The following is a 13,134-nucleotide window of genomic DNA, read 5'->3' as shown; positions in this document are numbered from 1 at the left end:
ATACACGCCAGTTTATTCTTGATACTTGAAACCTAACCCTTTTAAAAGAACATCCACAATCTGGTTGAGTTATTTAGGCGGAGGTTTACCTGTTCCTGCCTCCAAGCAGTAACGTAAGCATTACTGTGTTCCGGTTTCGAAGGGTGAAATTTCAGGCACATGGGACTTTTCAACTTATGTCTCAGGACGGGCGCAGTAGCAGTGCCCCTAAGATCTTTGCGATTAAAAGCTCTGAGTGGCACTGCAACTGTCATGGATAGGCATGTCGCTTACCACCAGGTACACACTTTCGTCCCGTAGCTTGGTATTATAAAAAAAACATACTAACATACTGTTATTCTCGCGCTTCTGAGTCGCTCTCGTGCAAGTCGCGCCCTGTTATGCCAACCCTATTGGCCTGACCAATTTATTTTATAATAAACATACCTATGTACTTGTCCGGCGATCTCAAAGCGACGGTATATAGGGTGACCACCTCGCTTCTTCCTTTGGCATTGCTTGCGTACAAGTTGAGGGAATAGCTGGAGCCTCGATCTAGGTTGTAAACTTCGAAGGAGGGTGTGTGGTTCGAGGTCACGTTGGCTCGTACCTAAGAAGCAAATGTATACATTTTAGCAATAGTACATCAGTCTCTGCATATTCTTATGGTATTCAAGAGTTACTTCAATCACAATTCCATAATTCCCCAAATTTATCTATAAATTTTAAACACTAAATAACTATTATATAAAAAATTATGTTAAAGACCGACCTCAAAACTTTGGTTTTTGCTGTGTTCGTTACCGCGGTCTCCTCAACGACAATTGAAACGCATATGGAAGTCCTATGAGCCAAAACGCAATTGTTGTACAAAATTGAGGAGCGTTTCTCGTTTATGTGCCATTTCAAATCATTTGCGGATGTTTCAGCAGCCTTGGGAATGCTTTGGCTTGCGCGCATTAGTGTGCGCTTGCATGTTCGAAGAGTCCCTGCCGAGCCATCCCGTTAGTGGGCGCCGCCGGATACACGACTTATTCGTTATATTATTTAATTATTAAAATGTAATATCATAAAAAAGAAACTTTTTTACTTTATAAAATAGTATGTTTTCCTATAAATAAAAATGATTTTTTATCATTTCAGAGGGAGGTTTTACTTGACGTAGAAATGTTTTCTGTAACAACGCGTGATTGCGAATGATTTTAATATTTAACTTGTTAGTAATTACTAATCCTATCATTCGAATGATAAGTAGTAACTTAATTAATTTTGGTATTCGCATGATCTAAATGATAATTCATTACTAATTAGTATCACTAATCAATAGATTCCATAGAGTGTGTCTACCTAGCCCTCTCCGACATATGGTAAATACCGTAAATGTGACGGGGATAGGGATATTTTGATAAGGACATGGTAGAGTTCCAAGCGGTCCCGACATAATAATCATTCGACTCGTGCATCCGACCGAATGGTAGGGGAATCCAGGCACAATCATTCGTGTGCTTGGATTCGAATTAAACGAAAGATTGTGACCATTCGAATGATAAGTATTACTAACATCCAAACTCGCGCATCACTAGTTGTTTGGTAATAACTTAATACTACACTCCAATATTTTGCAGCCTTTACTTTATACCCCGAAAATGGAATGACAAACACGAAAACCATTAATTTAAAACGTTATTGGTAATCTACTCAAAGTTCTGTCGTACACCAACACTGTACACGGACCTTTCTCTCGGAATACGACATCATGATTAATGTCGTTGATGTGGCATTTCCCGGAAAGATCGGAATTTCATCATTCAATTTCATTTAAAAATACGGAACGAACAGTTTTCTGTGCAAAAATTTAAAACTGTAGCAAAGTTTTTTGTATTATTTTCTCATCAAAAATCTAATTATAAAACTAGATCAAAACCTATTGGCATTGGCAATACGACAAATAAAACTGTCCACAATTTCTTATTCTATTTATACGAATGCTAGAAAAAGTTTGTCGATTGTATTTTGTTCATAAAATCTTTACTTTGTAAATTATTTCAATTAAATTTATATCATATTTTCTTAGAACCAACTCCCATCACTGCCTCCTCTTCTACTTGTATTGATAACATCTTTTGTAACACAGACGTTGTGTCTAAATCAATAATAAATTGCTTAAGATCAGACCATAGTGGCCAATTGGCTTCTTGTAATTGTAAAATGAGCAAGAAGGTAGATCAATTTCTCTACAGACCGATTACCACAGAACGAATCATTAGATTTCAAAATATCGGCCATAGTTTCAATTAAAGTATTTGGAAACTCCGGTATATGGGGTAGGGGTAGCACGATATTTGGTTTAATTAAAAATGAATTTGATAATGTATTTAAATCGAAAACATTAACTTTCCATAGAGAGACTAAATTCAACGACTGGACAACAGTAGGTATTCATAAGAGTAGGTTTCGTTTGTATGAGCTATATGCTATTAAAACTTATAATACTAATACCAATTTCATAAAATATGTTAGAAATTATTCAAAAATATTTAAAAAAGTATGTATAGCTGCTAAAGTTAAGTTTCACAAAGCGACAAAATTAGACAATCAATAAATAAATCTAAAACTACTTGGAGCATAATAAATAAAGAGTTAGGCAGGGTTAAACAACACGATAGAGATATAGTTTTAGAATTAGACATTATAATAAAATCTAAAGACAAGGTAGCCCAAGCTTTTGAATCGTTCTTTTCTGAAATTGCTGTGAATACTAGAGAATCATTAAATTCCTCCCCTTCTCTTGCTATAGATCTCCTAAAGGAAAATGTTAACGGTTGTGGCAGTTTATTTAATTTCCGTCATGTTAATCCACAAGACATCATAAAAACTTTTAAATCAACGCATATTAAAAAAACTGAACATCTCCGGTGCATATCAACTAAAGTTATAGACTCAGTTATTGATCTAATTTCGCTACATTTAGCTGTAGCTTTCAATAGGTGCGTTGACGAAGGTATTTTTCCCGATTTAATGAAATACAGCAAGGTTATTCCCTTATTCCCTAGGTTATTCCCTATTTATTCTATCTCTATAATTAACGTACGAACAGTTTGGATAGCCAATGTATAGTCGATGCCCTAAGATACTTAAACCCCTAAAAGACTGTTTGGTTCTGAGTAGATCAGTGTGAAGAAAGGTATTAAACAAAGTTAACCTTTAGCCAGTGAGCCGTTTATATAACTTTATATAAATTAATTTTCATCACACTTGCTCGTTAAAAGTGCCATAACATGCAAGGAAAATCTGTTGTAATGTGCTGAATTACGCCCATGGGCTTTTCCCTAAACATTACGGATTTTTTAAATTTAATTGCACTGTACTTCTCTTATACGTGAAAATCAAGCAAAAAGTTTTAACGCTCGAAAAATCGTATTTCATAAAAGCTTGACGTACTGAAAAAAACTAAACATTTGCTAAATTCATTTTATAAATTCAAATTCTGCAGCATTCTTAGTATTTTGAAATTATATGTTTTATATCTTTACCATCAAGGCTTTGTGCAATTTTACCTCTAATACTTTACCTCTAATATTTTAGTACGAGTTGTATAATATTATCTTTGGAAGAATAGCTGGCCATCTGTTTTATAAAAAAAAAATAAAACAAAAAACCCGCCATTTGCAAAACCTGTAATTATTGTTTTGTGGAGCGACACTTATTCATAGAAGAAATAAATTATCATTATGTTTATTTCCTCGCAAATGTGATGAAAAGCGTTGTATGTACCACAGACGGTAAATAATTCCAAACCTTGAGTCATTGAACTTCGATCGATTCGATCGATTGAGCTTCGAACTTCTAATAGACTCTCGTTAGTATTTTCTTATTTACCGACTACCTTATTGCGTCATTAGTAAATGATGTTTTACAAAACTTTTTACTTATTTCCGGCTTTAATAAATACAAATTTCGACCAAAAATATTCGAGTATCGTTTACACGTCTCTATTGAATGTTTAAGAAGGCCCTCAGAACCAAAAGGTCGAATAGGAGGTCAGGTATCTCAGGGCACCAACTGTGCATTAACATTTTCGTAATGATAACCCACTATGTCCACAAATTATAACATCCAATATGCACTGCTTAATGAATAAGATCCAATATCGTACTTTGGATGAATCGCAATTGAAAGATATATCACCTATAATGCTGTCTAGCTAAGTCACTCTGTCTAAGTGAAGAAGAAAAAGTGAAATCTCTTTCTAAGCACAGCAGCAAAGCCGTCCGTATGCGCCATTGACTTACAAATAAATGGACGACGGGTCTAATACAAAAACCACGAAAAAAATGTCCCAAGTCAACCTATTTAAACATAGTGACATGTAAAGGAATATGAAAAAGCTAAAACGTTGAATTTAAATTGTAATGTCATCGCAGTACTGTCTAATTTTGCTTGCTTCGCTGTCAACGAACAAACGAAGACTAAAGCGTGAATGACGCTCTGCATACGATTTTAACGCCCTATAAGTTCGGACACTTTTTAGCGCGGACCCGACGTCCATATATGTAATTGTAAGTCAATGGTATGCGCCTATATATTTCTGATACACTACACATTTCTTTTAGACACTCAAAAAAAAAAGGTATTCCACAGCGCTTTGCTCGGATGGAGGAAAATTGCTTACATGACATTGTGTAATAGCAACAGGATGTACCTATTTATAATTAAATTAACTTTCATATAATATTCACAAAAAAATTCCGTTTATAATTTTAATTACATTATTAATACAGTTAAATCTAATATAAAATATTATCTTCTATTATATTTATATTATCTTTCCTATTTATTTAGTTTCGAAATTATTATTTGTTTAATTTATACAACATGAAATGGGATCAGCTAGCTGGTTATCGTATCCGTGATATCCTCTAGGTTATAGCTAAAAATCAGCGGTTTACTCATGAGTAAACACCGATACTGGGTTATGACCTTTTTGCACTGCTACACCACACATACGTAACTGGGTGTCAGGCAGTGCTGCAACTCTGCTGATTTTTTTTCCTTTTATTATATTATATATTTTTCTGTTATGTGTGTATGCCTCTAGATCCTAATAAACGTTTTATCTATCTACCATAGTCTAATAAGACAAGTGGGGTAACTCCATACAGACGTACCGCCCTGCACATTATACGGACCCACACTCGCACATCTCGCGGTGCACTCACGTCTCATAGCATTGGTCACACAGGCCTTCGTTATATGTAGAATTAAAGCGTTTGCTCGGTGTTTAAAAAGTGGTCAAAGAGTAGACGTGTTTATTGTTGTATTTAAGGGGGTTTGAACAAGAGTGACACAATAATAAGATACTCCTATAATCGAGATACGAATCAGCAATCCTGGTATTAAAATTTGAATACGTAACACTGCACTTAACAAACGTTATTTCAATATAGCACGAGAATATGATAAATATATATATTTTTTAAATTATGTTCACAATCTGTAGGTAAAATTAAAATAATGTAGTGTAGGCATTATGCGCCGAAGAGGCGAGAGTTGCCCTACTTGTCTAAATTAGACTATGACAACCTTGGTAGTTTATAGCCTGACTTATCAGTATAAACTACACTACATAATATACATTTTTTCCCAAGTGATATTTTGTGTTAAGTTCATTAAAAATTCGTATTTTCGATTATTATTTGTGGTGGCAAGCGTTGACTCTTGCCTAAATGGCCGGTGAACTATAAAGTTTCGGAACCTGTGCTCTAAATATATTGTATTGTTTGAGGATGTCATTGTACATTTGTTTAATATACTTGAACCACAGACTACACATACATGTTGTAATCGCTAACTAAGCTTAGATTACCAAAAACAACATTATTTGCTAAATAAAGAATATATACGTACATATTTCCAGAGTAGATAAGAAGGAAAACTCATACCAACAACGACGGCAGCTCTAAGACCTCCATGACGAAAATCTGTGTTAGTCCCCCGTCGAAGCCTTCGACGCATTCTACAAGTAAGCTGATCGAGTTGTGGTTTGCTATAGAACAGTTTTGTAGAGGCGCAGGGCGACCTGAACAGAAAAACAAACGAAATTATTAAAATAAAAAATAAATATGTAAAATAAGTTAATTTGTGTCAACACTAGATCCATAAAAGTGTTAGTATTACAAAAAATAAATAATAAATAAATGATAGTACTCAAACTTAAATGAAGAGAGTACGAATGCCTTAGTAGGCCACTGTCCCATCTATTTGCAACAACTGACAGAAGCAAGCAAGCCTTAAAAACGTGTTTAATCGCCAACCCGCTTTGGACCAGCGTGAAGGACAATGGTCCAAACTCTATTAACACGAACCCACCGTCTGTCATTCCACGTCTGGCCATCAAGGAACCAATCATAAATAACAAGCCAGCACGAGAGAGAGAGAGATTGTTCTCTCTTTCATTTTAAAGTTAAAGAAACTTTACTTACAAGTCACAACACCTGTGGCCTTTTTGGTGTTTTTAAGTATATTGTTATAAAATAATATACTTAAATTAAATAAAATTATTTATTGTCTCAAAATAAGGAATAAACCCTAAATAGCAGTAGAGTTCTTTGTGAAAGAATTCATCCAGGGCCGTATTGCCACCTTACCTATTTCTGTCGCCAAGCAGAAATGTAAGCACCACTGCGTTCCAGTTTTGAAGGGTTACGTAAGAGTGAAATTACTGGTATGCAAGACTTATCAACTTATATTACAGGGCCTTTTTTCACAAGTCGTGCGCCTGATGGTAAGCGACACGCCTGTCCATTTTGACTTATATATCCCGTCACTAGAAATTATCATAAACCAAAATCATATTTAAATAATGACTAACAATATTAAATTTCGTATACCTTATGAGAGACTGGAGACCGTATTACGCAATTAAACCTCTATTACAGCTCTCCAAGCCTTACCCTCTCAGATTAGTGATAAATAAAAAAATTAACTGTTGAGCATTGAAAGGTATTTATCGAGTTCTTTTTAATCACGTATATATATTTTGTTTTTGGGACTTGTAAAGGGCCTGAAGCGTTAATTGGTGTCATTTTCTATAAGTAAAGGTATTTCTCCGTTGTTCAAACTATCTTTATGATCAATCTATCTATTTATAATAACTAATATAATAATAAAGCAACTTTTTTATTAAAACAAAACCGACGTAAAAGTACGTGGAATTACATCTATTTGCCAAGTTTTATTGAAATCGGTTACCGGAAAGTGCGCGAAACTGGATTCGTTCACCAGTTTGTCGCCCTTAGAGGTGGCATATTTTCTTCAAATTTAAATGGGATCAATGCTGAGGTACACTCTTTCCAACAAATTTGCCTTGCGTATTTATATGCGTAAGGTTCAAGTGTCTCTATGAATGACGGATTGAAGAATGAATTCCAAACATAGTCAGTTCACCATTGACTTACAATTATATGGACGTCGGGTCCGCGCTAAAAAGTGTCCGAACTTATAGGGCGTTAAAATCGTATGCATAGCGTCATTCACGCTTTAGTCTTCGTTTGTTTGACTGACAGCGAAGCAAGCAAAATTAGACAGTACTGCGATGACATTACAATTTAAATTCAACGTTTTAGCTTTTTCATATTCCTTTACATGTCACTACGTTTAAATAGGTTGACTTGGGACATTTTTTTCGTGGTTTATGTATTAGACCCGTCGTCCATTTATTTGTAAGTCAATGCAGTTCACTCTGAAAGTTGACGATGATGAAGGTAAAGTTCACATTTGTTCAAAATCTATAATAAACATCTAATCTTTTGTTGTAGATATTTTCTGCTGCCTATACTACATTTCAACTTTTATTATGACGATGTATTATAACTAAAATCAATTTATTTATTTTCTTCTTCTGTAAGAAAACATCAAATTGCTATTTTTTCGTTACTGAAGAAAAATCGATTTGAGCAGGTGGTTTCCGAACGAACTTGCGTCTTGCAAAATGACGTGCTGTCATTCGTCGATTTACGTATCCTTGGAATTGAAATTTACAATTTAAATTTAGTCAAACCTTTGCCTTTTCCTTTACGGAAAGAAAGGAAAAAACAACAGCACAAAGCAATTGTGCATTTATATTTGAAATACCATTTCCTGCAAACGATTTTATCTCTAAATATTCATAATACTTTGAAGTAAACAATAAAGTACATCTTAACACATTCGCGCTTTTGCCGATTGACGCGCTCGTTGTGACAGATATTTTTCTCATACATTAATGCAAACATTTATTAACGACTCTTCTACAGGCATCGAGTATATAACAACACACAAATTACAAAACTGAAATAGTACAGCGCTAACAACTGACCTGTGTGTACGTCTCCGGGTATTCCAAAAATATTTTGTATTTATTGTAATAAATATTATATCTCTAACAATGGAGGCTGTTCCATTCGGTGGTGTGGGAAAAAACAACAAAACATCTAATTACAAAACAAACGGAATCACATTTCATCAGTAATTAAATATTAAATACGTAATTTAGTTGCATTATAGCCAAGCTCAAATTAAACTGATCGATTTTAAGTGAAACAATTGACGACATATCCGTCAATTGTTTTGAATTCGGGCTGGCCAATCGGAGTGCAGTTATCACAGCAATGATTTGGCAGAATAGTTTTTAAACAAATTAAATGACATTTCGTCTCTATTTCTGGTTATATACTCGATGTCTACAGGGTATTAAATAAATGTAACAAATAATGATACTGACGTCAATAAACCTTAGTCTCTTAACCCCCCCCTCCACCGGCATTGTAATAGTGAGTAATGCTTACTTGTCCTGTGAAATTTTGATACTGCGGGTCGCTAGAGAAAGGCTAGAGATTCATTATTTTGGTATGCAGTAGAGCAATGACGTCACTATTAAGATTTTGTATTGCCAAATAGTTCTTTTTCGTTATTCGATGAAATAAAGGAATTTAAACGTCGTTATAATACGTTGTTTTACAGTACTTACAAAGGTTTATATAAAATATCAGGTGACATTAGTTGACAAGTCCCATATGCCTGTAATTTCACCAGCACCCTTACCCTTCAAAATCGGAACACAGTAATGCTGACATTACCGCTTGGCGGCAGAAATAGTACGATGGCAGTACTCTTTGACTATGAGCTCTACTGCTACAAAAAATGAATAAATCGATGAAATAAAGGAATTTTCAACGTCGTGATAATACGTTGTTCTACAGTACTTACAAATGTTCAGGACGGCATAGTTCGTCTTTCGCGCGAATGTGTTAAGAACTTCAATATGAATAAGCGTGTGGTCCAATTAGTATTCATAGCGAAACGTGCCTGGATAGTATTCCACTGTCCACTCAATTTGGAATCTGTATTTATCACACTTGTCGATAAAAAGGGTGATAAATCGCGTATCGAAAAACTTCTTGCAAAAACAACAGAAAGGCTGGTTGGTATACACTGATGTTTATGCGTTACTAAAACGTACGTTAATAAATAGTACCAATCTCGTCTAGTGTCCCGCTGGGTTCTATTCCTGGGCCCTTGTTATTTATTATCTTCATCAACGACGTATGATCTTGTTTCATTTATCCTAAAATCTTGTTCGTTGCAGACGGCATGATGTTGATAAATCTTTAAGGAATATTTAAGCAGACTTAAATTCTATGTGTCTAAATACATTTACATAATATTTTGTCGTAAAACATCATCAATAGTTACAGGTTTGAAATTGATAAATTGAGTGGATGGAGTGAGCTTCCCAAATCTGAAATCCATACTACGAAATTATATGTTCGAGGCGATTTAGGTCAGATTTTTCCGTTTTAAAAGCTACAAAGCCGAATTACTTTTGTCCGGCTATGGACACTGGCGTATTAGGGGGTGACATCAAAGACTCAGAGTCAATTATAAGAGTACAATTTTTTTAGTTGCAATATAGTTTTTATTTATGGTATTTCTTAGTTAAATTTTTACTTAACTAATCACAAACTTCATTGTCTTATAATCTTCGATATTATTATATACATAATAATGTCTATTCAATATGTTTATATGCATAATATTTGGCCGGACACTGAAACTATACTTATTTTACATGTCAACTTCAATACAACCTGTGTTTCCTTTGACGAATAAATGCGTTATGTATCCCCAACAATACCTTGGGTTTGAGAAAATAGATTGTCCTTGTATTGCCCGCATGTGATATTGATCTTCTTTAGTTTTTCGCCGAATAAGATTACCAAAGGGCTGCGTTATGACAGGAAACTTTGCAACTAACTATATATATATGGTAATAGTGATTTACCAAAACTTAAGTAGAAAATTAGTAGCAGTAGCAGAAAGAAGATTAGTAGCAATAGAGTACCTTGTGAAAGAGTTCACCCAGACAAATACTGCTACCCTACCTATTTCTGCCGCCGTCGCTGTTCCGGTTTTGAAGAGTTAGAGAGACTTGTTAACTTATGTCTCAGGGTTACAGGCGCAGTGGCAGTGTCTCTCGAATCTTTGCGAACTAAAGCTCTACATGGCAGTTACAATCAGAGATACGAATTGTTCGTCCAGTCACTTGGAATCTATTGACCACTTTTGGAGATACCGTGAATGAGGACAAACGCTTTAAACTGGTCATTTCATTGTTGGGTCATTCTTAATTAGTTCTGTTTAAACGTGCACACAGTTTAGAACGAAATTGACAAACCTCACTTTGACACATCAGCCGACTGCCGATAAACTCTTTGCAAAAACCCTAATTTACAACTTTATTAATTTTGTTCTTTTTATTTGTTTTGTTTTTACTCTTTGTAAATCTCAGTTGTCATGTTTGTCTGCTTGAGGCTTTTTAAATATTTGTCTCTATACATTATGCCCGAGCGATATATCACTTCAAAAGTAATGTACCTACCAGAATTTGGTTCATTGTTTACGTTAAATAATGAACCAAGTCCTGGTAGTCATATCATATTAACTATACGACATAGTGTCGATCATAGTTTCTTTGTTTACAAATGCCACGTCAGTTTGGCAGCTCAAATTGGGTGAGGTTGCAGAGAGGGTGGCGCTGGCATCATTTGAATTAATCAGGCGTCTGTATTATGACATGATGATCATTGGCACGGCAGCCATATGAACATAAGATGTGTAGTTGTTGGTCAATGCTTCACAAACTAGCAAGCATTGAAAAAAAGGACTTTTTGTGAGAGATACTTGGAAAGTGAACAACCGAGTGCGACCGCTCTCTATGAATTGGCCGCGTGATATTTCAAATTCGTTTTAACCTGATCTATCTTTTGTACTATTCTTATTACTGTGAAAAGTGGACTTTAGTAAATAGTACTGTGACGAAATCGTTAAACTGAGTAATTAACTGGAGAACGTTCCGGGTTTCTTACAGGTCCCATGGTCTCTACAGTCAACGGTGACCATGAAATCTGTAAAAAGTCCCGAAACGTTGTGTTTATTTACGAGATTTAGATGAAAAAGCACTTCAATTTGAAATTGAAGTCGTTTATAAGCCCATGACATTGACAATTTGCCGATAAAACCACTAGGGAACGATAACAAGAAAGAACACTTAAAAATAAGTATCCTTAACTTTCACAAGTCTTCGCCGCTGAAAAATGCATGATATCCGTCGACAAAAACCTAAGAACACTGCGGTATTATTTGAAACTTATGACTCAAGTAAACAATATAGGAAAGCAAAAAAGATGGTTCTTCGGTTGATATTTTTGTCAAAAAACATAGATACTTATTTACTCCAAAAACATTCCTTTTTTAACCTGTGCCTCTACCACGAGATGCGACCGAGTAAATTAGCTCACAATTTTGTATAGCAAATTACACAGTGCTCCTAATGGTTACAAGAAGAAACAATATTTTGTATTGATAACTGTTACTGTTATCTCATGGTAGAGGTATTGTCCTATATTTTGGATCTCAGACCACATCAATCCGTGGTTTGGATCTTTTGGACCAATATATACACTACTACACGTTTCCAACGGAACTGCTATGACATATGCATAAAATTGTATAAAGTTACTAAATTGAAAGAGCCACTATTTCTACCGCCAAGCAGTATTACTGCGTTCCAGTTTGAAAGGGCAAGGGTGCAGATGAAATCACAGACACAGGGGACTTGTCAACTTATGTCTTATGTCAGTGCTCTCAGATCTTTGCGATTTAAGGTTTTGAGTGGCACTAGATAGGCGTATTACTTACCACCAGGCGCACGACTTGTTCTACCTGTCATTTGACATTATAACAAAAAAAGCAAAGCGCTTCGAGCGAGTGGTGAGTAAGTCAATGACATGCAGATGGAATGTTCTGGATTAACTAAACTAAACTGGAGTTAACCTGATTGCTCCTGTCAGATCGAAGAATAAAATAGTGGAGTATTTTCAAAAAAGAATTGATTAACATCATGGTAAAAAAATCATCATTATTTTCAATAAAAATAAATATTAGCTTAGTATCTCTGAACTTCATTTTTTTCTAAATATACATTCGCTGTTCCCATCCTACGTATGTTGTCTTACTGCCCACTTTCCTAATTGATAATCATGAATTGGTTTCTAGAGTTAAAAATTTAAATTAAATGGGCTTATATACCCCTACCATGATAACCAGGTGGGTTTTAAGTACCTATTACCTTTTCTAAATAACTTACCGGCATGCACAATCTTGTACAAACATGGCGTCTCCTGTTTTCCCACGGCGTTAACCGCAGAACAAAAGACGGTTCCAAAATGGACGTCCTTTGTAGGCGTGAAGTTCAACGTTGAGGTGTAGCCAGACGATACGTAGGTCCTGAGGAAATTATATATCTTTAATGAATATTGTAATGACGGGCCTGTTCTCTGAGGGATTGTTTAGGCCACAATTCGCCACTATCTGGCCCAGTTACGTTAAAGGGCACTTCACACTTTTCCCAAGGGCTTTTCATAATAATAATAACTTTATTCACTCACACAAAGACAATGGTAAATAATAGATTATTAGTAAAAAACACATTAAGGAACTTTCGTGAGAGTCTGGTGTTCGTACTAGGATTTTATTATACAGTAAATTAAAAGCAAAATAAAATGGAGCGTGTGTGTGTGTGTGTGTGTGTGTGTGTGTGTGTGTGTGTGTGTGTGT

General features: G+C 35.1%; 1 protein-coding gene across 1 annotated transcript; it reads right to left on the bottom strand.

Moving 5' to 3' along the window:
- Positions 1-426: 426 nt before the first annotated feature.
- Positions 427-12,804, bottom strand: LOC113237020 (the record flags this gene model as incomplete). Its single annotated transcript, XM_026473264.1, has 3 exons — positions 427-589; positions 5,922-6,058; positions 12,665-12,804. Coding segments are annotated over 3 exons (440 nt in total), but the record flags the coding sequence as incomplete, so codon positions are not given.
- Between the last annotated feature and the right edge of the window lie 330 nt (positions 12,805-13,134).

This window comes from Hyposmocoma kahamanoa, unplaced genomic scaffold (assembly GCF_003589595.1).
Source record: "Hyposmocoma kahamanoa isolate Upper Pololo Valley unplaced genomic scaffold, ASM358959v1 92985, whole genome shotgun sequence".
Lineage (NCBI taxonomy): Eukaryota > Metazoa > Arthropoda > Insecta > Lepidoptera > Cosmopterigidae > Hyposmocoma > Hyposmocoma kahamanoa.
Note: the sequence above shows the minus strand (reverse complement) of the source record. Positions and strands in the feature narration are given on the sequence as shown.